General features: G+C 35.5%; 2 protein-coding genes and 2 pseudogenes across 3 annotated transcripts; 2 read left to right on the top strand and 2 right to left on the bottom strand.

Annotated features, from left to right (window-relative positions):
- Nucleotides 1-7223: 7223 nt before the first annotated feature.
- LOC110661864 (cation/H(+) antiporter 15-like) lies at nt 7224-10102 on the bottom strand (annotated as a pseudogene).
- Nucleotides 10103-10637: 535 nt separating this feature from the next.
- LOC110661829 (uncharacterized protein ycf23-like) lies at nt 10638-12961 on the top strand (annotated as a pseudogene).
- A 51-nt stretch (nt 12962-13012) lies between these two features.
- On the bottom strand, nt 13013-17125 carry LOC110661828 (high mobility group B protein 14). Of its 2 annotated transcripts, none has more exons than XM_021820587.2 (6): nt 16935-17125; nt 16445-16564; nt 14503-14560; nt 14345-14389; nt 13463-13543; nt 13013-13359 (listed from the first exon to the last, which is right to left on the bottom strand). In XM_021820587.2, the coding sequence occupies exons 1-6, from the start codon at nt 17021-17023 to the stop codon at nt 13309-13311; spliced, it is 444 nt and encodes a 147-aa protein (XP_021676279.1). In that variant the 5' UTR covers nt 17024-17125; the 3' UTR covers nt 13013-13308. The 2 variants fall into 2 exon arrangements, with proteins under 2 accessions (XP_021676279.1, XP_021676280.1); XM_021820588.1 differs by having other exon boundaries at nt 16445-16561; nt 16935-17115.
- Nucleotides 17126-19834: 2709 nt separating this feature from the next.
- LOC110661824 (3-oxoacyl-[acyl-carrier-protein] synthase I, chloroplastic) lies at nt 19835-25848 on the top strand. The gene is made up of 7 exons (XM_021820582.2): nt 19835-20375; nt 21126-21557; nt 24331-24504; nt 24832-24945; nt 25072-25173; nt 25280-25346; nt 25435-25848. The coding sequence occupies exons 1-7, from the start codon at nt 19926-19928 to the stop codon at nt 25500-25502; spliced, it is 1407 nt and encodes a 468-aa protein (XP_021676274.2). The 5' UTR covers nt 19835-19925; the 3' UTR covers nt 25503-25848.
- The last annotated feature ends 29 nt before the right edge of the window (nt 25849-25877 follow it).

Raw genomic sequence — 25877 nt, 5'->3', positions numbered from 1 at the left:
TTGAAAGAGCTAAAGGAGCAACCATAGGAGCTTTTGGACAAGGGTTTCATACGTCCGAGCACTTCACCCTGGGGCGCTCCTATTCTATTTGTGAGAAAGAAATGTGGGTCCTTGAGGTTGTGTATTGATTATAGACAGCTGAACAAAGTGACTGTGAAGAAAAAGTATCCACTTCCTCGGATCGATGATCTGTTTCATCAGCTCCAAGGGGCTAGATTCTTTTCCAAAATAGACCTACGATCAAGCTAGCATCAGTTGAGAATTAGGAATGAGGATGTGTCCAAGACAGCATTCAGGACAAGATATGGTCATTATGAGTTCTTGGTAATGTCTTTTAGACTAACTAATGCACCAGCGGCCTTCATAGACTTGATGAACAAGGTGTTCAGGCCATTCCTAGACCATTTTGTCATCGTATTCATAGATGACATTTTGGTATATCGGACCGAGGAAGAACACGTGTGGCATTTGAGGATGGTGTTGTAGACTTTGAGGGAGCACCAGTTATATGTCAAATTTTCAAAATGTGAGTTTTGGCTAGAAAGCATCTCATTATTGGGACACGTGGTTTCTAGTGAAAGCATTCAAGTGGATCCTAAGAAAATGGAGGTTGTAACTGATTGGCTTAGGCCTACAACAGTCACTGAGGTGCCTAGCTGGCTACTATAGGCTTTTTGTGCAAGATTTTTTTGGGATAGCAGCTCCCCTAACTAAGTTAAGTCGGAAGAATATTCTATTCATTTGGACAAATGATTGTGAGGAGAGTTTCCAGAAGCTTAAGGAGTATCTAACCACTGCCCCTATGTTGACATTACCGATGAGTGGTGAAGGATATACCGTGTATTGTAATGCCTCCAGAGATGGCTTAGAGTGTGTTTTGATACAGAATAGAAAAGTAGTGGCTTATGCTTCAAGGCAGCTAAAGAGGCTTGAGCAGAACTATCCCACCCATGATTTAGAAATGGTGACTGTAGTCTTTGCACTAAAGATCTGGAGACACTACCTATATGGTGAAGTGTGCGAGATATACATCGACCACAAGGGTTTGAAGTACATCTTCCAATAGAGGGATCTAAATTTGAGACGGAGGAGATGGATGGAGCTTCTGAAGGACTATGATTATACCATTTAGTACCACCCTGAGAAGGCCAATGTAGTAGCAGATGCTTTGAGCAGAAAATCTTCTGGCAGCTTAGCGCACATATCAACGGAGAATAGACCGTTGATTCAGAAAGTACATGAGTTGATGGATCAAGGTCTGATTTTAGATCTTTCTGATGAGGGGGTATTATTGGCCCATTTTTCAGTGAGACCAGACCTGTGAGATAGAGTCAGAGTTTTCCAGCACAGAGACCAGCAATTGATGAAGATCATAGAAAGAGTACAGCAGGGTGAAGGTGGTGAGTTTGTATTTGCTGATGATGGCGCCCTTTGCAAGGTTCCAGGATATGTGTACCCGACATAGATAATCTTAAAAATAAAATCATGTGAGAGGCACATTATACACTGTATAATGTCCACCCAGGCTCCACTAAGATGTACCATGATGTGAAAGATAGCTACTGGTGGAATGGCATAAAGAGAGACATAGCAAATTTTGTGTCCAAGTGCTTGATTTGTCAGAAGGTGAAGTATGAACACCAGAGGCTGTCAGGGAAGCTGTAAGAGCTCTCTATCCCAGAATAAAAGTGGAAAATGATCACTATGGGTTTTGTAACTGGGTTGCCTCGTACCACGTGAGGATATGATTCGATATGGGTAATTATAGATCGTCTGACCAAATCAGCTCATTTTTGCCTGTGAAAACCACATATTCTATTGCACAGTACGCTCGGCTCTATGTTCGAGAAATAGTCAGATTGCATAGAGTTCCTGCTTCTATAATATCTGATAGAGGGCCCCAGTTCACTTCTAGGTTCTGGAGAAAGCTGCAAGAGGCATTTGGCACGCAATTAAACTTTAGTACTGCCTTCCACCCTCAGAAAGATGGGCAGTCCGAAAGGACAATCCAAACACTGGAAGACATGCTTCGCATGTATATTTTGGATTTTAGAGGTCAATGGGATGACCAGCTACCCTTAGTGGAGTTTGCCTATAACAACAGTTATCATTCCAGCATAGGGATGGCATCCTATGAGGCGCTATATGGCAGAAAATATAGGTCTCCTTTGTGTTGGATGAAAATGAGAAGAGCGAAGGTGCATGATGTAGACCTAGTGCAGTACACTTCAGATATGGTTCCTTTAATCGGCGAACGATTAAAAACAGCTTTCAGTAGGCAGAAGAGTTATGCAGATCCTAGATGAAGGGATGTGGAGTTTGCAGTAGACGATTACATATTCCTAAAGGTTTCTCCCATAAAGGGAGTCATGAGATTTAGAAAGAAGGGTAAGTTGGCACTATATATATTGGACATTTTGAGGTTACTGATAGAGTTGGAGCAGTTGCCTATCAGTTGGAGTTACCACCCAACCTTTCTCATGTTCATCCTGTATTTCACATCTCCATGCTCAGGAATACATACCTGATCCTTCTCATGTGCTACAGTCGGATATAGTAGAGCTGAAGGAAGACTTGACATTTGAAAAGCAACCTGTAGCCATAATGGACTACCAAGTAAGGCAGCTAAGATCAAAACAGATCCCTATGGTTAAGGTTTTGTGAGGAGCCAGTCAGTGGAAGAGTGTACCTGAGAGTCAAAGCGGGACATACGTAGCAAGTAACCTTATTTATTTAATGTGTAATTTTTATCTTTTATTCTGCCTTATATAAAATTCGAGGACGAATTTTCTATAAGGGGGGAAGAATGTAACACCCCTAATTTTTAAATTTATTATTTTATGGGTAATTATTTGTATTTTATTTTATTTAAATTTTAGGAAATTATTTGAAATTTTTCAAATTTTAGAAATCGGGTTCAATTTTTCGAAAATATAAAACTTTGATGATTTTTAAAAATTAATTTAAAGGCCACGTGGCAAAACTAAAAATTTATATTTGGACTCTACGAATTTTTTTGAGTTTTCTAGAATTTTTCAAAATTTTTGGGCCTCGTTTTCGGGCCCAAGACAAAGTAAAAATTTACTTGAATTGAACCGATCGAATCGAACCAGATCGGGTCGGACCGATCGAATAGGATCGGCCCTTCCCTTTTTCTTTTCTCCTCCTGCTTCGCGCGACCCTCTACTCTGTCTCCCCCATTTACTCTCTCCTCCCTCCGCCCCTCGCCGGCCAGCCGCCACCCAGCTCTCCCCCACACTCCGACGCACCTCCCCTGCCTCTCCCCTGCCTCCGATAAGCCTCCAGGCCACAGGAAATGTCGTGCGAAGCCCACCCAGAGTGCACGTGCCATTTCTCCTTTCCTGCCAATCCGATCACCGATCGGACAGCGTCTTGTGTCAAAAATTATCTACATCTCGAGAACTTTTTATAGATACCAAGAACACCAAAATCCATTGAGTGGTTTGTCCAATTTTTGTCCGGAAAATTTCTCACAAACCGTGAACCCCACGAGAAAATTGAGAGTACCGGAGTGCTCCACTCGTCAAGAGCTTCGCGGCAATACCAATTTCAAAATTTTTCAACACCATTTTTCGGTGGGTTTCGCGAAACTTCGTAATGTTTTTTCGAATATTAAATGAGCTTAGAAAATTTCGTTAAAATTATATATTAACCCCTGTGTTATGGGCTTCGTGTAGGTACCTTCAATTCGCAGAAATTCAATGGTTGCCCAGGTCTGTAAATTTTGGGCCGAGCAGACAGGCTACCAAAAAAGTCTTGAAATTGGATCGAGATTTTAGCTACCCCATCATTGTCAGACGTCCCGAGTGCATTCCCTAGGTCGGAATCGGCATAGGTAAACCCGAACCTTATTTTTTCTTAATTATCTAGCGCTTAAATTTGATTAAAAATCTATAAAATATTCGTGATAGCTTAGAAAATTATAATTCCTTTTGCATTAGCTTAGTAATAATGCTAAGGACCACGAGGAAAAGTTTTAAAATTTTTATTGTTCATTGGGTAGTTTTTGCAAAAAAGATTACTTATAAGGAATAAACTGTAATTTTTCACATTGTGATTGTTGACTGTTTGGATGGGTCCAGGAGGAGTTATGTGATGTAATTGAGTTGTGGATGTGTGATTTGTGGATATAGAAGTGCATTTTGAGCCCTTTTGCAGGTTGGGTAGGTCCTCGGTATAGGAGAGACTCTGTCGGATTTTCGGCACGACTTAGGACATCTTTGTTCTTTTTTTAGTTTGTATTGAGTCAAATGTATTAAGTAATTGTAATAAAATTATCAGGTAAGCCAGGACAGCCTTCCTCCTCCGTCCAGCTGCCACAGTGACTTCTATTAAGTCTGTGAGTAAAATATTAATTTTAATTGTAATTTCGATATTATTATATGTTCAAGTATGCCCATGCATTTCTTATAAATATGTATCTATGTAGTTAAACACTAGGCAAGTTTTATATTGCATTCATAATTATTGAAGTGCCATGGATGTTGTTTGTGGTAATTTAGAGCAGTGTGTGTGCGTGGCGTGCATGTGGTATGGTATTGGATATGGACAGGATGGGTAGACACGGCTTAAGAGACACTCGCTGGGACCTGGTCCTTCGGGGTAGACATGGCTTGAGAGACACTCGCTGGGACCCCGTATTTGATTTATTAAGCGAAAATCCGGCTTGAGAAACACTCGCTGGCAGAGGTTGGATTAAGAGGGCTGTATAGGGGATCAGCTCCCATATATGTATTGTTTGACAGTGTTGGGTGTGTGAGTGCTCCAAATTGCCTTTTTACTATTATGATATAAATTGTATGAAAATTATGAGAATGTTGCATATCACTCCACAGGGTGCATTAGCTTTAGATAGCTATAGAGATTATGATTAAAATTGGTATTTTACTCTCTGAGTCGAACGCTCACTCATGTTCATCTATTTTTCCAGGCTACAGGATGATTATTTGTTGTGACTAACCTGCTCTTCTTCTTTGCAGATCCATTAATAGTATTTAATGTGTTTTGTACAATTGAGTTAAATTTTAGACTCCGCATGTGTTAGAAGCATTTATTTTTATTTTGGGCATGTATTATAAAAGTTATGTTGGACCTGTAAAATTATTAACTATAGGCATGATGGGATTGGATGAGGGAGCTGAGCTCCCATTTGAGTTATGACATTTTAATTATGTGGAGGGTGAGCTGAGCTTCCCAATTTATTATATATTGTGTTTACAGGTCAGGCGAGTAAAAAACTCCCTGTTGAATGGTTCATTTTATGGCCAAACTCTGTCTGGTTGAATTTTTGAAATTGGGCCCAAATGAGCCTTAGAGTTGGGTTGAGGAATTGTTAGGCTTACTACGGCCCTCGGAGGCTTTAGGTTGGCTCAAATTCTAGTGCTGGTCCGGCCCATAGGTTGGGTCGTGACATTTACATTTTTTTTGAGAAATTAATGTCTTTATATTATATTGTTTCACTTAACATTTTAAATCATATATTGGATATATAAAGTGAGTATGTTAACCTGGGTGCAATATGAAACTTTTTTTTGTTAAGTTTTTCCTAATTATTTAAAACTAACAAAATATTTAATTTATCAAAAATTATTATTGATATATGGACTTAATATTCATTTCTAGAGTTAAACATGTATTTATCATCATTGTCACCATAGTTTTACTTTTTTATTTTTGCCTCTTGCAATTCGATTTATCTCGGGATTTGATGATATGGGTTTCGTTTTTGATGCCTCGCTAATGTGTTTTGATTTTCCTCTATGTTTCATATTAAATACTTGTGTTTGTTGTAAATGTTTTTCTTCTTCTTTGGTATTGTAATTTGGTTTCATCTTACTTGATCTTTCTTCTTTATGCTTCAGTTTCAATGAGAATCGCAATGTTATATAATTGTGAGATGTGATTATATGTACAATGTTTACATGTTACTTGATTCCTTTTATAAATACATCAAAAGCCCTATTTTGTTCCTTTCAATAAAATAAGCATAAACAACTATTTATCATGCGAAGGATTTTTCATATACAGACCATTCTATTAAGTCATTTATTCGAAATTATTTTTCTCACAATTGAGTCATTCTACTGGAATTATGACCTTATTCAAATTTGATATTGGATTTCTTCTTATTTTCCAACTCTAATGATGTTAGTCAACAACTTTTGGGATTCTAACATGTGATACAAAGGCGGGTAAACGTCATTTTATATTTATTTTTTTATTGGTAATAAGAAAATATATATTATGTGTATTTTTTTGGGTATGTATCGAAAAGAAAAAACAATTCAATTAGGATCCACTAACATATACATCTTTTAATATTTCACATATTCTTAATCTAATAAAAAAAATTACTATTTCTCTTCTATTCCTAACAAAGTACTATAACATTAAAGTATATCTTTTTTGTTATATATATTTATATTTAATTTTATAATTATAAATGAATATTTTGAATTATAAAAAAATTAATTAAGTAAAATTTAAATACAAATAGCACTAAAAATTTTTAATTTATATAAATTTTAAATTTAATTTAAATAATAAAAAATAATATAACTGTAAATAATAAAATTAATGAAGGATATTCCCCCTTTTCTCGCATTTAATTAAAATCTCAATATTTCCCCCTCTTCCCATTCACATAGTATAATTATTTCAACTCAATTCTTTTAAATGCGCTTATATTCATGCCCTATATATGACTATACTGCGGTGGTAATTTTAATTAAATCTAATTATTACAAAATTATAGTTGAAAATTGTAAAAGATTCCAATGAAAATATATGCATCCAATGAATTAAACTAAAAAAAAAATATATGTATGAATTAAACTAAAAAAAAATTATTTATTATTTTTAGCTTTTTATTGAATTTTGAATGAAATTTAATATTATCGAATGAAAATTTATTAGTCATATCAAATTATAAAAATCATGTATTTGGCCATATAAAAGATTCAATTAAACCAAAATCTCAAATTTTAAGAAAAAAACCTTGTAGGAATTTGGGATTTTGAATGAGTATTCAAATGAAAAAGAAAGCATAATAAAGTTCATGAAAGTAGTTGGGAGCCAAATCAACTAGAAAAATTCATGGAACAAGTTTTGTTCGTTACATAGAGCAGCCCATAGATACGATTAAGAAAAAGAAATATAAATCATGGACATATATCCCCATATATTCCCACACATGTTAATCACTACAATGAAGTTGATAATGATCCTTTGTGCATTGCAAATTGCTCCACCTCATCAAGACCACCATGATCATTATGCTCTGAGGGCGGCCGCCAATCCCTGAATTGCTCCCTTCCACGCCTTGAACTATCCGGCGTATCCACCGTGTCATCACCATCTTCATCTTCATCTTCATCTTCATAACCAGAATATTGTTGCACCACAATAACTGAACCCTGTGCGAAGCTTGAAGTAACCTGCAAATCCCCCGTAGGCCTCAGCTCTGGATTCTCGCACCAATCCATCAATCCTGCAGTGAGTGGAGAGATCATATTTTGTCCTCTACCCACCACATATAGGTCATAGATATGGTGCATTCCTCTCAGGGTTATAATCGTCGTTCACCACCTTCTCCTCGCACCCCATAAACTGTTCTCCTGCAGACTTGAGCCTGAATTCATTCACAATCTCATCGTCCAACCTTCTTTGTTTGTCAATGTATGTGAGAGCTGCTAGTAATCCCAGTGAATCACCAACTGGGGCTTGTGCTGCTTCAACACCTATTCCCTCGCCAGGAATAAACCTCACAACTGTTAAGCAAAACCCATGATCCATTGACATTCTCCAGTCATAAGATAATGCTTTGCGATCATCAGGGCCACCAATGAACAACATGGCTATCTGGTGCTCGGTGAGGTTGGATTCTCCAGTAGCTCCAAACCCCCTGCCTACAAAGATACTAACTATGCAGGGTGCACTGGCTAACACATTTACATTTACACCTGTAAATGAAGTGCTACCCTCCTCCTCTAATTTCCCAGCAGGAGTTGGTAGCTTGTGAAATGGGAGGATCATGAAACCCACTTCCTTGTCCTCAGCTAGACTGCAAATATCTTCATTGCATAGTGGAAAATGGGGACAGTGCAGTTACAGTCTGCATAGTAACTAGCCCATTCAAATTTGCATAAGTCTGGAGCGAATTGATTATCTGCTCAGAATAGGCGTTTCAGCGTCCACTGCTACTCCTGTTGGGATTGTGGACAATAAGCATGGCAGAGGCACGGCCAGTAAGCTCGACGAGGTGGAGCGCGAAGACGCTGAGAGGTGATTCTTTTGAGGCATTGGAGCAGTCTAAGACATTGATCATGCCAGAGACATTGCGATTGCTCTGGAAACAAGCCAGGATCTTGAATTCAGAGTCTGGTCTGGCTTTTTGTATTGTCCTCTGCTTGCATTGGGATAGACGCTTGTTTGGGTGGTAAATGGAGGATAAAATTGGGGGGACTGCTCCAGTCATTAGCAGAATAGCAAGCACCATTATCGCGTATTCTTCTCCTTGCAACAACTGCACCATTTTTTGCATACATAATCTCCTTAATTAGAAAGAATAAATTGATTTACTGGGCAAGAAATTTCCAGTATAATTATGTTGAGATTACCGATTTGTCAAAGCGCATGTTCAGGATGATCAATGCCAAGATGCCTTTGGTGTTCATAAGAACTCCAAGAGAAAAACCCTCTTGACGGGGCATCTTGCAGTAACGAGAAACCAAGAAAATGCTTACAATCTTAGCTCCACAGCACAAGATTATTAGAAGCAACGCCATACCCCAGTGGCTAGTTTTCCAAATTTCAAGTCTCATCCCCAGAGCGGAGAAGAACAGAGGCAACAAATAGGCAGTCACAAAGTCCTCAAATTTCTCCAGACGCACAATCGCAAGCACCCTATTTTGCATTATAAGCCCGAAAATGAAAGCTCCAACAATGGAGGTCGTTCCTAGCATGTCACTTGCCAGAGAAAAGAGACAAACTGACACCAGAATAAAACATAGATAATACTCAATGTACTTGTTTCCTTTCGAAGTCTTGCGGATTACGGTGGCAAGAGCTGGCCTAACCACGGTGAAGCAGAAAACTGCAAAACCTGCAGTTGCAGCAAGAGAAAGTACTGCGTTTAATGCGCTCACCCTGGCTGGTATCAGAATGGCTAGAAGAAGCCATGTAAATAGCTCACTCACAATAGAAATTGACATGGATAATCTTCCAGTATCGGTGTGAAGGAGCTTCTGATCAGCTAAAACTCGAGCAACCACAGGTTATCTTGTGACCGTGAGAGTTGCGCCCCAAAAGATGCAGCCAATGCTTCCATAAGGTTCTCCCCTGGCACAAGTGGAAATGAAATAAAGGGCAATGCCAATTATGAAGGGGAGGAGAGTGGCCGCGATGGTGAAGCGGATGGATATCTTGCCTAACCGAAGAATGGAAGCCATGTCCATTTCTAAACCAGCCAAGAACAAGTGGCAAGTCAAGGCCCAGTAGGACACCATTTCTACTATGAAAATGCTTCTCAGAGGAAACATCACCGCGAAGAAATGGGTTTTGCTGAAGGCACTCGGTCCTATCATTAGACCAGCCTGCAATCACAACCAAATCTCATCAAAATTTGTAATTGTTTTTTCCCAGTTTGTCTGCATAAAATTATTAATAGAGGCATATCTCTAATTGCAGTGATAATTACCAGAATATCGGTGACAATGCGAGGAGTACCCAAAGGCTTTCAGAGATAGAAGAGAACGCGGTTGATCATGATAACGACGGAGAGCTGCCATGCGAGGAGAGGGAGGGCTTGAGTCAAGGGGTTTTCACTTCGCCAGAAGCCATGCTCTACCGTGATGTTCACAACATAACAATGGAAAAGGGTGTTTTCTGGTACACGATAGAAATTTTGGGGGCTATTGATATCCATATTTCAGCCAGTACGTAGTCCTCCTCCACCTACAGCCAATGTAGACGGTGGTGGACGTGACAGCGGCGGCGTTTGGCCTTGAGAAGGGACTGGGTTTTGAGAATGGAGACTAAGCATGTAGGTGAGATAGAATTCATGGTAGTCCGTTGAACTTGGGTTGGTATTTCCGTTTTTCTGGTTGATTTTTGCGCCAATTGTTATGGTAATTAGATTTTGTTGGGATTTATTTTATTCTCACATCAGTTACTCCTTTCTCTTATTGTTGATAAGCAACTTAAATATGTTTTTCCAACTCACCAAACAGAAAATGATTTGCTGTTTCCTGTTTCCTCTTACCTCTTCTTTGAAGTTTAATTCATTAAAAGAGTTGGTGAATGTAAATATATGTGTATTAGTTGAACACAATTAGTGATGCTTAGCTAATTTACATAGGTAATAATTTTTTTTTTTAAATGGTTGCATAATATAATTTTTTCTATTTAAATTTGTAAAAATTAAATTGGAAATTTAGCAAAATCATAAAAATTGAACTGAAATCAACGTCTGACATTTTATAATTTTGAGTCACGAGGCAGAAAAATATCTTCTACTTCCACGAGAGGATCAGAGTTTAAAAGTGGCCAATATCTTATCTCTTCCCTCCAACTTTGTACATCTCCCGGGATACAGTGAAAGAGGCAAACAAAGAAACATGAACTCCTCTTCAATCTTCACTCCAATTTCATCTTCTTCTCACACTCTTCTGAAGCCAAACAATAACCCTCTAATGGGAAACTTAATTTCTTGTTTCCAGACCATGTTCACCTCTCAAGAGAAGAGCTTCTTTAACTACCCGAGCTCTTCTCTCCTCTGCCAAAGAGTCGGTGTTGAAGGACTTCCATGAACGAAGAGCTCTCAAGGTATGTTTGGTTGGTTGATAATTCTATGCCTCTTGTACAACTTGCTCAAGATTTTGTTTTCCTTAGTCAAATTCCCATTTCTTGAATTTGAATTATATTCTAATTGTATTGTTGTTGAAAATATGTAATGCACAGATCATCTCAGGTTTGCAGAATTTTAACAAAGATAATGTTGCTTCAGTTGTTACTGCTGCAGACAAGGTTGGCTAGCTTCACATTTTATTCTTATATGTATTTTATTTATAAATGAACCAATGAAATCTATCATTTGAATGATTTTAACAATTAATCTCTATCAAAAGGAAAAATTGAAAATCTTCTGTTAGGGTCTTCTGATGCAGAGTCATTGAATCTAATCAAATGTAGGGGGGAGCCACTCATGTGGATATAGCCTGTGACCCAGAACTAGTCAAGCTTGCCATTAGCTTAACTCGTCTTCCGGTAATAAATTCTTCATTCTTCAAAAGGTATCTTTTTTTTTTTGTATGGATAATAATAATGCTTAATTACTCTCTCACGTTAAAAAAAATGATCATCTGATTTTTGAGTGAATTTTTGCTTAATAATGGAAAGATCCTGCTAAAGCTCAAGTTTTTTTTTTTTCAAAATTTTATGTACTTTCTTTTCTTTTCAACTCTCTTTCTGATTTAGAGTTAACCCATTTGCAGGTCTGTGTTTCCTCTGTGGATCCGGAAGCATTTCTGGCTACAGTTGAAGCAGGAGCACTAATGGTTTGATTACAAATTCATTTCCCATCATTTCATTTTCAGCCATTTTCAAATTCTGCCCAAGTTACATGGAAAATAAGAGTGCAATTTGTTGTTTCATATGGTTTCACAGGTGGAAATTGGGAATTATGATTCATTTTATGACAAGGGAGTGGTTTTCTCTTGAAAGCAGGTATCATCAAAGACATTTTTTCAAGTGCAGCTTGATCTGTTGTTTCTGCAAACAACTGATAGCTCTGATCACATTCTCTGCATTCTTATTTCCTGCAATCATGATCTTTTGAATTCATACGTTCAAAATTGCTTTTCGTGGTTTCTCTTATCTTAATTTTAGAAGTCATTTCTGCAGATAGTAAATCTAACTAAGGAGACTAAGAGGTTCCTTTCATCTGTTACACTATCAGTCACTGTTCCACACACACTAAGCCTCCCCGACCAGGTAATAAACTGCATTTAAATATATATCTGATGTGAACTAAGCGTGCATTTGTTTATTTATTTTTATTTATTATTTACAAATAGGTCAAGCTGGCAGAGCTTTTGGAACAGGAAGGTGCTGACATTATACAAACTGAAGGAGGAAAATGTTCTAATCCTTCAAAATCCGGTGTTCTTGGTCTGATTGAGAAGGTGAAATGAAAGAAACTTGTCTTTCTTGAACATTTAGTGAATTGTCTGTTTTTATTATGGAAGAAAAGTAATTTTATAATTTTTCCAAAATTCCAACTGATATTCATTGTTTCAACTAACAAATTTGCAATCACCATATCCGTAATTCTAGGCGGCACCAACCTTAGCTGCAGCCTATTAGATTACGAGAGCAGTCAATATTCCTGTAATGTGTTCATCTGGACTTAGTGCCGTAACAGCACCATTGGCAATCACAGCAGGGGCTTCTGGTGTGGTAAGCAAGCAATGCACCACTAGTTAGATAAAATGTAATTAACTTAGCTATAAGGAAAGTTATAAAGACTATTCCTGAGGTATAAATTACTCACAATACTAAAAATTTTTCACGGGGCGTGGGCTCAGCAGTTAACAAGCTAAATGATGTGGTTGCAATGATTGCAGAGGTTAGAAGTATTGCAGATTCATTAGGCATCTCAGCTGATATACATGCCACACCAGAAGAGAAAATTTTGACACTGTAGAATGTAGTGTTGCGTCTTGTTTATTTATGAGTGCTGGAACATGAACCGTTCCCAGGGAAGCATAAGTAGAATGTCAAAAGTCCTTCCATGTGATTAAATAGAAAATGCAGCGATAAAATCACAAAACTCAAAAGGCTTTTGCACCTCCAAAGCCAATCTCAAATGACTCCGCTGTTCAATCATTTTATTTCGCCTCTTTTTATTTGTCAAACATCTAATTTAACCAATTAAAAATATCCAGAGCAAAAGAAAGCAGCAAGATAAATTTAGAAAGAAAGAGCATGGGAATAAAACCAAGGAAAACAATTAATTCCAGGAGCTAAACATTTGGGAACAGTAACAATTCTCAATAGATACCATATTCTTCTTATTCACTTGATTCATATTAAGCATTAAATCTTCTCTGAAATCACCTAGATGCAATTGCCAAGTAGTAATTTACACAATTACACAAGAACGATAGACAGATAACCTCAATAAAAGAGATGACCAAAGTGGCTCATAAGTGGATATACAACTTGTCCCCTCATGTACCTCCTACTGCTACCGAAACAATGATTATCCAAGACAACAATCCTAGAACCTCACTCGTCAAACTCAGAGTCATCCTCAATTTCTTCACATTCACCGTTTTCCTGCAATCAATGTCACTTGACCATGTTACAACTGTGACATAAATAGGCATAAAAAAGATAACCAGTTTCTCAGTAAAAAGAACAAGATACATAGCAAGTGTACCTTTTTCTTAATATATTCTGCCATGGCTTTATCAAACTCAGCTCTTTTCTCTGTGGCGATATCATAATATTTAACCTTTTCCTATCACAGGCAAAACGATCGATTAGAAGGCTATTCTGATTGGCAGATGATATGGCTGTAAAGATGGAGTTTCACTAGGGCGACTTCATTAATGTGGCAATAGAGTTTTTTTTTTTTTTTTTTTCCATGTGGGATCTCACATCAGTGGGAAATATAAAGATTTTAAATACACTAGGCCTCAACTACTAAAATAACTTGGGTTACTATCAAACCATCTTAAACTCCAGAAACTAAACTACTAAGTAATAAAACCCTATGTTTCTCAGATGCGAAGGTAGGTAATCTTCATTTTTCAACATTTACTACTGAGTAACAAATTAAAACCTTTGACATCTCAGTATGTCTCAACACGATTATGATCTCTAGAAGTAATGTTATACACAGAACCGAAAGTTCTTTGTGAGAAAGAGTCATTTTTCCCATTATCATCTAGGGCTGTAGGGCATCACTCATGTATATTCATACAGAAGAATTCAGGATTTACAGTGACTCTAGACTAGTAAGTAAAACAGTTTCAGTATACTAGGGACAGCTATGTAGTTTGTCTAGTTGAGTTACAATTGTATTCTATCACTTTGTATGTGACATTCACATTAAAAAGAAAAAGTTCAGGTAACTCATACCACTCCGAATCTCAGATAAACAACCATCACAACTAATTTATAGCTTTGCCTACATGAAATTAATCATACAATGGCAATTATTGGAAACCATACTTAGGCTCCACAGTCCACCCTCTAGGTTATTACACTCATCAAAAGACATATGCACATATGCTGGAAAAGTATGGTGAACACAAACCTCATAATTCATTGTTTTCCACTTCTCACCACATGCCTTCCCAATCTGAAACAGAAAATTTTACATAATTCAATCACATGTGAATGAGAAAAACGCCCCCATGTGTGTAAGATAGAGAGAGAAACTAAGCTAAGTGTTACTTCAGTGAATAAACATACATCACGCATTGACTTGACATCCGGGTTCTGCTCTTGAAAATCCTTACGAAAATCCTCCCTTCAAAATCAAAATAAAATTCATTTAGCAGGATATATCAAAAAAAAAAAAAAAAAAACTAGTCAGTAGTCACCTAGATAACCAGCGTAGGTGACAACCATGATTTTTATCGATTTGGAGAAGACTTATGATAATATTAACAAAAGAGAGTATCTACTAGGTACATACAAATGTTGAAAGATATGTATGAAGGAGCAACTACTATTGTGCGCACAGTGGGAGGGAACACAAGAGATTTTCCTATCTCAATTGGATTATACCGAGGTTCAGCTGTAAGCCCTTACCTTTTTACATTAGTTCTAGATGAATTGACGAAACATATACAAGAGAATATCCCTTGGTGCATAATATTTGCGGATGATATAATTCTGATAAGAGAGTATCCCTTGGTGCATGATATAATTCTGATAGATGAGACGCGATAAGAAGTCAATAGAAAGCTCGAGTTTTGGATAAGTACTCTAGAGTCAAAGGGCTTTAAGTTAAGCAGAACAAATACAGAATACATGTATTGCAAGTTCAGCGAAGGCCGAAATGGTGATAGGGAATGAGTTAGTTTGGATGGAGTAGTATTGCCCCAAAGTAATCACTTTAAATATCTCAGCTCAATCCTGAAAGTAGATGGGGAATGTGAGCAGAATGTTAACCATAGGATTAAAGCCGAATGATTGAAGTAGAGACGTGCCATTGGAGTTTTATGTGATCGCAAGATTCCCAATAAGTTGAAAGGAAAATTTTACCGTACAGCCGTATAACCAGCCATGTTATATGGTAGTGAGTGTTGTGCAATAAATGAGCCGTATGTGTCTAAAATGAGAGTTGCGAAGATGAAAATGTTAAAGTAGATGAGTGACCATACCAGACTAGATAAAGTAGTTAACAAGAGTATTAGAGAAAAGGTAGGAGTGGTGCCAATTGAGAATAAGTTGAGAGAGGAAAGATTAAGATGGTTTAGTCATGTGAAGCATAGACATACGGAGGCTCCAATTACGCAAGTAGAGCAAATTGGGTTAGAGGATAGAAAGAAAAGAAGGGGTAGACCTAAACTGACTTGGAGAAGGAGAGTAGTACAATATAACCTAGAAGCATTACACATTTCCTAGGATTTAACCCAAAATCGTTTAGAGTGGAGGAAGAGAATCTATATAGCCGAACCCAATAAATTTTTTAGATAAAGGCTTAACTGAGTTGATTTGGGTTGAGGTAGTCACCTAGAACCTACATGAACAAGTTCAATTAAGGCAATACTGATAATTTTCCAGAGTAAATACTTAAGAATAGCAATGACAAACAGAATTAGAAAAGCACACAAAATAGAAACATGGGATCTAAGACAAAGGCCAACAAATTAGCTCCAATATGTCACATGGAAGTAGGATGAAATGAGCAATGGGATGAAATTGGCTATCTACTGGTGAATGCGGCAGGTATAACATAAATTAATAATGTTAATAAGGCACCAAGGTTAAGCAAAGTAAAATGATGTATGCAAAAATAACGAACTAACACAAACATGAAAGATAAAAACAAACGTGAAGCTATAGCCACGGAGCCATGAAAATTCTACCATGCTTATTGGAGAGCAGTTACTTCATTAACCATAAGATATTATCATTTCAAAAATCACACGAATATATACTGTTCCTTGGAGAAGAAAATATTCATAGAGCCATCCTTAGCATTTATATACAATTAGCACCATACTACAAGGACAAAGTCGCCATGAGCATCAAGTGCTAATTTAGAAATCCTACAAAAGCAATGTAATCATCAACAGCCAGAAAACACAAACTATATTGTTAAGGTTTTCATTTGGTTGTTTACCAATAATGAGAATGTAAGAAATAAAAATATTATAAGATTAAGAAGGAAAAACTCACATACAGGAAGAAGAAGAAAGCAGTCGGGGGCTTCTTGGGCTTTTTAGCATCAAGTTTCACACTCTTCTTCTTCGGTATCCTCTTCGGTTTCATTGCTGACTTCGATCGCTTCTCTTTATCACTACTAACAGAAAACCAAAATGAGAAAAAAAACTTAATCCAGCCATCCATCTTCAAATTTTCATCACTTGAAACCCAACAACAAACTAAGAAAGAAGTAAAAGTCACACTCAAATAAGCCTATAGCAAGTATTTCTCATAGTTAAGTCAAAGTGGGATTTCAAAAGCAATCAACCCAAAACCGCAAAACCCACAAGATTAGCAAAATTTTCCTTATAATTTATCTTATTCTCGATTTTCATTTCTGGGTTTTATTGGAAACCAGAAAGAAAATGATGAGCACCAACAAAGCAAATGCAAAGCAGAACAAGGCAAAAGAAAAACAGGATAAATGACGATACAAATTGGGTAAGCAGAAGTGTGTGAATGGTTACCCGTCGGAGATTTTTCTGATGGCGTTAGAAGAGGCGGAGGAAGCTGGAGAAGAGCGACGTCTCTTGGATTTTGGAGTTTTCCTTGCCATAATTGCTGCTGGGCTCTTTCTTCTTTCTCTTCCACTCTTTTCCCCTTCTACCTAGTGGCTATTTTTACTCCCTGCAGACAGCATCAGCCATTGAGCCATAAACCGAGCGGACTAGGACGAAACGCTACGTTTTGGCTCACTTTATTTTTGATAAGCCCATTAAGAGTAAAATATTTGAAAGATAATTAATTTGACTATAAATCAGAGAAAATTACTTATTCGTAAAAATGTATAAGTGGATTAATATTTAATTTAATTTAAAATTTAAAAAAATTAAAATAAGTCATAAATAATAAATAATGGTACTTAAAGAATATTTAGTTTAGCTTTATAAATTGATTAAACTTATTTATAAATAAAAAATTAAAAAGATATTAGTATTTAATTTGAGTTATTAGTTTAAAAAATTATTTAAAATAAATCAAAATTTATAAGTAAAATTACTTATAACTTAACTACTTATTTTAAAATTATATTTTAATTAAATAAAAAATTATATTATCCTAATAATTTTTTTAAAATATCAATATTATATATATATTAACACTTAAACTAAAGTTAATTTTAAATAATTTTATTAAATAATTAATTATTTATTTTTAAATTAACTTATAAGTTCAAAAACAAATATTTTAAGTCAAAAAAGTTAACAAAACTAAACACCCTCTTACTTCTAAACATCCTCTACACACTCCTGCAATTTAAACCAGTGGAATTGTCAATTTGGTACAAAGAAGTGTATGTCTCGTGTGAGAGAAAACTTTGGTGAAAAAATATACAATTTGATATTTGGAAAAGAACCTATAATTCCTTCTTGGCTACTTTTTCATTGACGAAGTGAAAATCAATTTCAAAATACTTTGTGCGGGAGTGGAAAATAGGATTAGCAGATAAATAAGTAGCACCCACATTATCACACCATAATACAGGTGTAGAGGAAGAGAAAATACCAATATCATGCAATAAAGACTCTAACCAAATAAATTCTTAGGTTGTAGCTCCAATAGCCTTGTATTATACTTCAATGGATGATTTAGCCATGTAGGTTGCTTCTTGGTGCCCCAAGAAATTAAATTGCTACCTAAGTAGACAACAAAATCAGCAAGTGACTTGCGATCATTTGGGTTAGTGGGCCAAGGCATCAGTGTAAGTATTAATATTATCATCGCGAGATCATCTGTCATAACATGTAATTGGATGATGTGAGCTTTATTGTGAGCAGCGGAGCAACATTCGGAAAGAGACATAGTGTTAGCGGCAGGAACAATGAGCATCTGATGCCATGTGAATGCTAAAGTTTTCATTAAAATTACAAATGTGTTTTGGTACACCTATATATACAATGTCATGTGATGTATTTATATTGGAGGAGGAGGGCACATGATACATAAAGAATTTGGTTTACATAAGCACAAGAATTTTAAGGCAATTATAACAGTTTCTATACTTATTTTACTTATTTTAAAATTATTCATTAACAAAATAAAAAATAATATTATTTTAATAATTTTTAAAAATACTTATATTATCCCTATTTTAATAACAACAATATTAAATTATATATTCTTTTTGATAATTTCAAACAATTAAATTTCTTTCAAGTAATTTTTTAACCAAACATATAAATTATTTAAAAGTTATTTTTATATATTTTTATTAAATAATTAACTACTTATTTGTAATTTAGCTCATAAATTATAAAAAATATATTTAAAATTAAAAGTTAAAAGTTAAACTAAATACTCTTTTAATTTTATTTCATTAGTAAAAAATATGTGATAAACGAGGTAAAATAAAAATAAAATGATCATTTAAATATTTTTATTGTGTAAAGAGAAGCATTTTAATATTTAAATAAAAATAAATTTAAAATTTTAAAAATATATTCGAATATAATATGAATAATGAAAATTTTTGAGATTTCAAAATCTCTTTAATTAATAATATGTTGAGCGAATATTTATTTATAGATTTATGACGATAGAATAATGAGACTCTTAAATTTTAATATGTATATATATATATATATATAATGAATTTGTTTGTTTCTATTTTATATGTGCTAATATCACGTTATTTAATTATTATTTTTAATTTATCACGTTGGAGGCGTTGTGGTGTCTGGTTCAAAGGAATAGTTAGTTTCCAACTTCTACGGTAGCTCAAACTAAGTTTTCTTCTTTCGCCACGGAATTGAAATCAAATTTTTGCTATAAAACATTTAGATAAATTCTTATATGCTCTTAGAAGCAATGAATCATTAATCATTCTTTTGGCAAATAAGAATTAACTATACTTAATTTTTCATGTAGTTGTCGATATGTTCTATCATAAAAATTTGATATTAAGTGAGTTGATCTAGCGATAAGCTAGTACAAGTTTCGCGGTATAATATCATATATATTTTGTCATTATCGATTTAAAAAAAAAATTAATTAAATAATTAATTAAGCTATAATTTATAAAATATTAGATTAAAGATAGAATTCAGCATGATATTAGCTTTTAAATTGAACTCAATGTGACATGATTTGAACGTGAATATTTTTACAAAAAAATCACGTTGACATGTTTCATGTAGATAAAATAGATTAGATCGTAATTATATTTAATGAAATTTAATAAAACTGTGTTTTTAAAAAGATTTTAATTTTTAATAAAAATTTATTCACAAAGGGGAATCCAAAAAAAAAAAAAAAAAACAGTCTCAAAGGGACAAAAATTTTTGCACATAGAAATTTCAATGCCAACGTGGCACACATTTAGCTGAAGTAGCTTAACAGCTCCATTGCTACTTATATTTCTAGCTAGCTCTATCCTTCACTTGTCACAAGCCATCGTTGTTATCGCCGTCTTCATCTTTCCCTGATCCTCCTCATCCATCATCACCACCTCGACCGCTATGCAAGCCCTGCAATCCCCATCTCTCCGACCATCCCCTCTAAAACCTTTCCACAGGAACTCTCACAATGCCACAAAATCCCCTACTAAAAAGCTCTCTTTTATCGCTGCTTCATCTACTAATAACTCTATTATTTCTGCTTCCAAGCGCGAGAAAGACCCGAAGAAAAGAGTCGTAATTACGGGTATGGGGTTAGTTTCTGTCTTTGGGAATGATGTGGATGTTTACTACGACAAGTTGCTCGATGGAGAGAGTGGGATCGGACTCATTGACAGGTTCGATGCATCGAAGTTTCCTACCAGGTTCGGTGGACAGATCCGGGGGTTTACTTCAGAAGGGTATATTGATGGGAAGAATGATAGAAGGCTTGATGATTGTTTGAGGTATTGCATTGTTGCGGGCAAGAAGTCGCTGGAACATGCGGATCTTGGAGGGGATAAACTATCTAAGGTTTGTTGAATTTGGTTCTGTATTTATATGGCTACTTTTGGTCGATTTCGCTTGTTTTTCTTGGTGGGTTTTTGATTTCGGGCGTTTATGTGTGGTGGGAATTTGGCGTTTGGTTTTGGATTTGGGATCTGAAGGGTGTTTGGTAGGTATTTTCCATTTGATACATAGAAGAAGAAAGAGAGCAATTATTATTATTATAAATTGTACTTGATCTTTCTATATTATGAAGTGTGTATCTTTAGGAAGATACTAAACATGCAGGTCAAATTGATTCCTCTTGAATGTTCCATTGTGTTTGTGTCCATTCGCTTTGGTGTTCATTTCATTTGATTGTTTTGTTATCATTTTACAATTACTTTTACTTGAGCATCATTGGAATTTTTTTTTTTAATTCACCATTGATTACACATGCATGTTTCAGCAACTACTAATTGATTGGATCAAAAACCGTTTGTTTCTATCTCAAAGCTCATAAGTTTGTAGTTCCTTTATTCTTTTGTTAATGCTACAAAATAGTGAAAGTAATTGCTCTGTATTTTTCAAAGATTCCTATTTTGATTTTGCTAAAATCCGCGTACAAAATGCACTATCTTCTGTTTTCTCGATTAATTTATATTTTTTTTTCTAACTTTTGTGAATTAATATGAATTTGAGCTGGCATTATAGTATTGTCTTGGTTTATGTGGCTTGTACTGAGATGTACTTTATTTCTTTCACAGATGTGTGCTTATCATTTTTTGTGGATTGCAGATTGATAAAGAGCGTGCTGGTGTGCTTGTTGGAACAGGGATGGGTGGTCTTACAGTTTTCTCAGATGGTGTTCAGGCTCTAATTGAAAGAGGATACAGGAAAATTACCCCATTTTTTATTCCTTATGCTATTACAAACATGGGCTCGGCCTTGCTTGCCATGGAAATTGGTTTCATGGGTCCGAACTATTCAATTTCAACTGCTTGTGCCACCTCCAATTATTGTTTCTATGCTGCTGCCAATCACATTCGCCGTGGTGAGGCTGATTTGATGATTGCTGGTGGAACTGAAGCTGCCATCATTCCCATTGGATTGGGAGGTTTTATAGCATGCAGGGCCTTATCTCAGAGGAACGATGATCCACAAACTGCTTCAAGGCCATGGGACAAAGGTCGAGATGGCTTTGTTATGGGTGAAGGTGCTGGAGTGTTGGTAAGCTTGTATTCCTCTTTTGTATTTTGGTCCTAGTTGTTATTAATAACGGAATGAAGTTCTACACAAGTGGGGATACTGTAACCAGACCTCACGTGATGTAGAACCAGGGGAACAAAGGGGAAAAGGGAGCGAGTAACAAATTCTCAAAGGGTAGAGAACCACATTCTCTAATGAAACAAATTCTCAAATCTTATTAATTGCAACAATTATCATAATTATCTCCTCTAAAATACCTAAAAGACAAATGTCTATAGTATATTAATTAGTCCTACTAATACTAGGATTGGAAATCCTTAAACAAGAAAACCTAATCAAATACTAATTAGGAATCCCAAATTAACACAAAATTCCTAAATAACAAAAATAAAAAACCTAATAAAACTCTATAAATATTCTCAAATAGTACTAACATTTCTAATCAATAGAAATCTAACCTTTCTAATTCTATAATGAATATGATTCTTAAGTTCAATATTCTTTGATTGCATCATTCTCTAACGGTTAGAGAAAACTTGACCTTGAGTCTTGTAGTGCAGAAGAATCAAGAACTGTATTTGGAGAACAAGCAACTCTATCTTCTTGGATGGTAGCAGTGAGCTTAAAACGAATAACTTTATGCTTGCCTTTGCATTCATTGAAACATCTGAATTTATAAAATCAATCATAAATAAAAAACCTAATAAAACCCTATAAATATTCTCAAATAGTACTAACATTTCTAAACAATAGAAATCTAACCTGTCTAATTCTATAATGAATATAATTCTTAAGTTCGATATTCTTTGATTGCATCATTCTCCACTGGTTAGAGAAAACTTGACATTGAGTCTTGGAGTGCACGGGAGTTTTATGTGATCGTAAGATTCCCAATAAATTAAAAGGAAAATTTTACCGTACAGCCATACGACCGGCTATGCTATATGGTAGTGAGTGTTGGGCACTGAAAGAGTCGTATGCATCTAAGATAAGAGTTGCAGAGATGAGAATGTTAAGGTGGATGAGTGGTCATACTAGACTAGATAAAGTCCGTAATGAAAGTATTAGAGAAAAGGTAGGAGTGGTGCCAATTGAAGATAAGTTGAGAGAAGGGAGATTGAGGTGGTTTGGTCATGTGAAGCGTAGACATACGGAGGCTCCAGTTAGACAAGTAGAGCACATTAGGCTAGAGGATAGAAAGAAAAAAAGGGGTAGACCTAAATTGACTTGGAGGAGAGTAGTACAGCATGACTTAGAAGCATTACACATTTCTGAGGATTTAACCCAAAATCGTTCAGAGTGGAAAAAGCGAATCCATATAGCCGACCCCAAATTTTTGGGATAAAGGCTTAGTTGAGTTGAGTTGAGTTGAGTCTTGGAGTGCAGAAGAATCAAGAACTGTGTTTGGAGGACAAGCAACTCTATCTTCTTGGATGGTAGCAGTGAGCTTAAAACGAATAACTTTATGCTTGTCTTTGCATTCATTGAAACATCTGAATATATAAAATCAATCATAACAACAATATTCTTTAATTTAGTAGGAAAAAAGAAACTTGAAAAGTCTTCAATTTATGTTGTCAGTTTCTTGGCTTGATGTTCTTCAACTTCCTTTAAGTCTCCATGGCTTGATCTTTTCTGTTCTCTAGGATAGAATCCTCAAGATTATTGTGCTCATTCTCATCAACTTCCTTTTCTAGAAGAGGTTATTCAACCTGTGAAGGCTCAACACTCAAAGCTACGGATTCAAGTTGCTCTTTTTGCTCTTCAAATTCAGGCTTCTCTTTTTGTTTTTTGCCTTGTATCTTTAACAACTCTTGATAACTCATCAGGCTCTGCTTTCAATTTAACACTTGATGACATCGTGTCAAACTCTGTTTTCAATTGACACACACATTTGTCCTTACAATCTTCCATTTTTCTTTTCCTAACTCATAAAATTTGTTGGATATCTTGATATTGCTAATGTAAATAATAATAATAATAATAATAATAATAATAATAATAATAATAATATATGTCAAGAACACCAACGTATTTGTCAACAATAACCAACATTTGTCCACAACATTTGTCCTTTGTAGTAATCAATTTTATCTTGTAGAATTTATTGTGAGTCCACAACATGGTCTTATTTAAAACACAAGTCAAAGTTCTCACCAGTTTTAAAGTCATTTTTACCCAAAACGAATGTCAAAACAGGTTGAAATTAGCAGGGAGAGGTCCTGCCAAAATTTTGCGGAGCTAAGGGAAAACTGAGCTCTAATACCAAATTAATGTAGAACAAACTTAGATATCAAATTGAAGTGGAGCAAGCTCTGGTACCAAATTGACGTAGAACTAGTGGAACAAAGGGAAAAAGGAAGGCAGAAACAAATTCTCAAGGGGTAGAGAAACACATTCTCTAGAGAAACAAATTCTTAAATGGAGAAGAGAAACAAATTCTCAAATTTTATTAATTAGTAATATATCATAATAATCTCTTCTAAAATACCTAAAAGACACAAGTATTTATAGTATATCAACAAGTCCTACTAATACTAGGATTCGAAATCTTTAAACAAGAAAACCCTAATCAAATACTAATTAGGAATCTCAAATTAACACAAAATTTCTTAGTAAAAAATTACTAAATCTAATAGATCTCTACAAATATTCCTAAACAATAATAGAATTCTTAAACAAAAGAAACTTCCTAATTCTATAATGAATATAATTCCTAAGTTGAATCTTCCTTAACTGCATCATCATGTTATTGGTCGGAACTCAATATTTATTTGTTCTGGTATCCTGGCAGGTGATGGAGAGCTTGGAACATGCAATGAAACGTGGTGCACCTATTATTGCTGAGTACTTGGGAGGTGCTGTTAACTGCGATGCTTATCACATGACTGATCCAAGAGCTGATGGACTTGGGGTCTCTTCATGCATAGAGAGAAGTCTTGAAGATGCTGGTGTGTCACCTGAGGAGGTAATTCTTTGTTTTATGAAGGCTAATCTTGTTTTCTGATTAGTGGGGTACTCAGAACAAAGTTGAGTTAATACAGTGTACAATTAGAACTCAACTTGATCTGAAAACTTGATTCAAATTCAAATTGAGTTTTATTTTTCATGCGCACACACAACTTGATCATATACTTCATTGGTTTCTACTGAATCATGTTAAAAATTTAGGTATGCTTGTTCGCTAATATCAAATCAAAACTGAACAATCTTGAGTTCAAGTTAGTTTTATTGTTGATATATTTCCCTGATGGCCACAAATTAACAAACTAAACTGGCCCTATCACTTTTTCAGGTTAACTACATAAATGCGCATGCAACTTCCACCCTTGCCGGTGACCTCGCTGAAATAAATGCTATAAAAAAAGTATTCAAGAATACTTCTGAGATCAAAATCAACGCAACCAAGGTAATCTTTGTGGGTATTGTTTCTTGTGTTTTCTCTTTCAATACACCGAGTTTTTAACTCTGAGAAGGTTGTGGTGTTGATCTCTTGCCATTGGTGATTGATGTTTTCTGCATTTATTTTTTCCAGTCTATGATAGGGCATTGCCTTGGTGCTGCTGGAGGCTTGGAAGCAATTGCCTGTGTGAAGGCCATAACCACAGGATGGTTGCATCCTACAATTAACCAATTTGTATGTGTTAGATCATTTTCTATTTTAGCTGATATTTTAATTTGTTAATCAATTAAGATCATCGTGCACGAGTCTGTACTTGAAAGATTCTTTGCCATGCCTGCAGGATCCAGAGCCTTCAGTTGAATTTAACACTGTTGCCAATAAGAAGCAGCAGCACGAAGTGAATGTTGGTGAGAAGGCGAAACTATTGAACATGGTGTTTTGATTCAGTTGGCTTAACCCATAATCTGAATATGTTCATTTTAACTGTGTTTTCAGCCATTTCAAATTCCTTCGGATTTGGTGGACACAACTCGGTTGTGGCCTTTTCTGCATTTAAGCCCTGACCATCTGAATTGTCTGCGAATCATTTTCTGCAATTCAAGGCTGGCTATTTTCCTTTTCTGCATTTATCGCAGGAACTAGTCTTTGCTTAATTGTGAGTTGCTTATCAACTAGACATTGAGGCGGCTGCATCGTTTTGCTGGGTAACTGATAATCATTCTCCTCCAACCATTTTTAGTTTTTACTCCCCAATAATTTGGGTATGAACTCTAGCTAAAGGTGATACTTTTTTTGAAGTAACATTTTCATTTTCGTTTTCCTTGTAACTTTAGCTTATTAAGATGCAGGGTTTGTTGAGGTTTAAATTATGTTGTGGACACAAGCAATGATAGAAGTCTTTTTCAATTATCCATTTTGCGTTAAAAGTTACGGTTTTT

Source organism: Hevea brasiliensis, chromosome 15, assembly GCF_030052815.1.
Source record: "Hevea brasiliensis isolate MT/VB/25A 57/8 chromosome 15, ASM3005281v1, whole genome shotgun sequence".
Taxonomy (NCBI): domain Eukaryota; kingdom Viridiplantae; phylum Streptophyta; class Magnoliopsida; order Malpighiales; family Euphorbiaceae; genus Hevea; species Hevea brasiliensis.
This window is presented reverse-complemented; position numbering and strand designations above follow the sequence as displayed.

Excerpts from the sequence above, each read along its gene's own strand:
- LOC110661828 (XM_021820587.2), bottom strand. The coding sequence starts at position 17,023 with ATGGCAAGGAAAACTCCAAAATCCAAGAGACGTCGCTCTTCTCCAGCT. Across the intron at positions 16,565-16,934 it reads ATCAGAAAAATCTCCGACGG|TAGTGATAAAGAGAAGCGAT; the intron begins GTAACCATTCAC and ends GTTTTCTGTTAG. Across the intron at positions 14,390-14,502 it reads ATGTCAAGTCAATGCGTGAT|ATTGGGAAGGCATGTGGTGA; the intron begins GTATGTTTATTC and ends TTTCTGTTTCAG.
- LOC110661824 (XM_021820582.2), top strand. The coding sequence starts at position 19,926 with ATGCAAGCCCTGCAATCCCCATCTCTCCGACCATCCCCTCTAAAACCT. Across the intron at positions 24,946-25,071 it reads TCAAAATCAACGCAACCAAG|TCTATGATAGGGCATTGCCT; the intron begins GTAATCTTTGTG and ends TATTTTTTCCAG. Across the intron at positions 25,174-25,279 it reads ATCCTACAATTAACCAATTT|GATCCAGAGCCTTCAGTTGA; the intron begins GTATGTGTTAGA and ends CCATGCCTGCAG.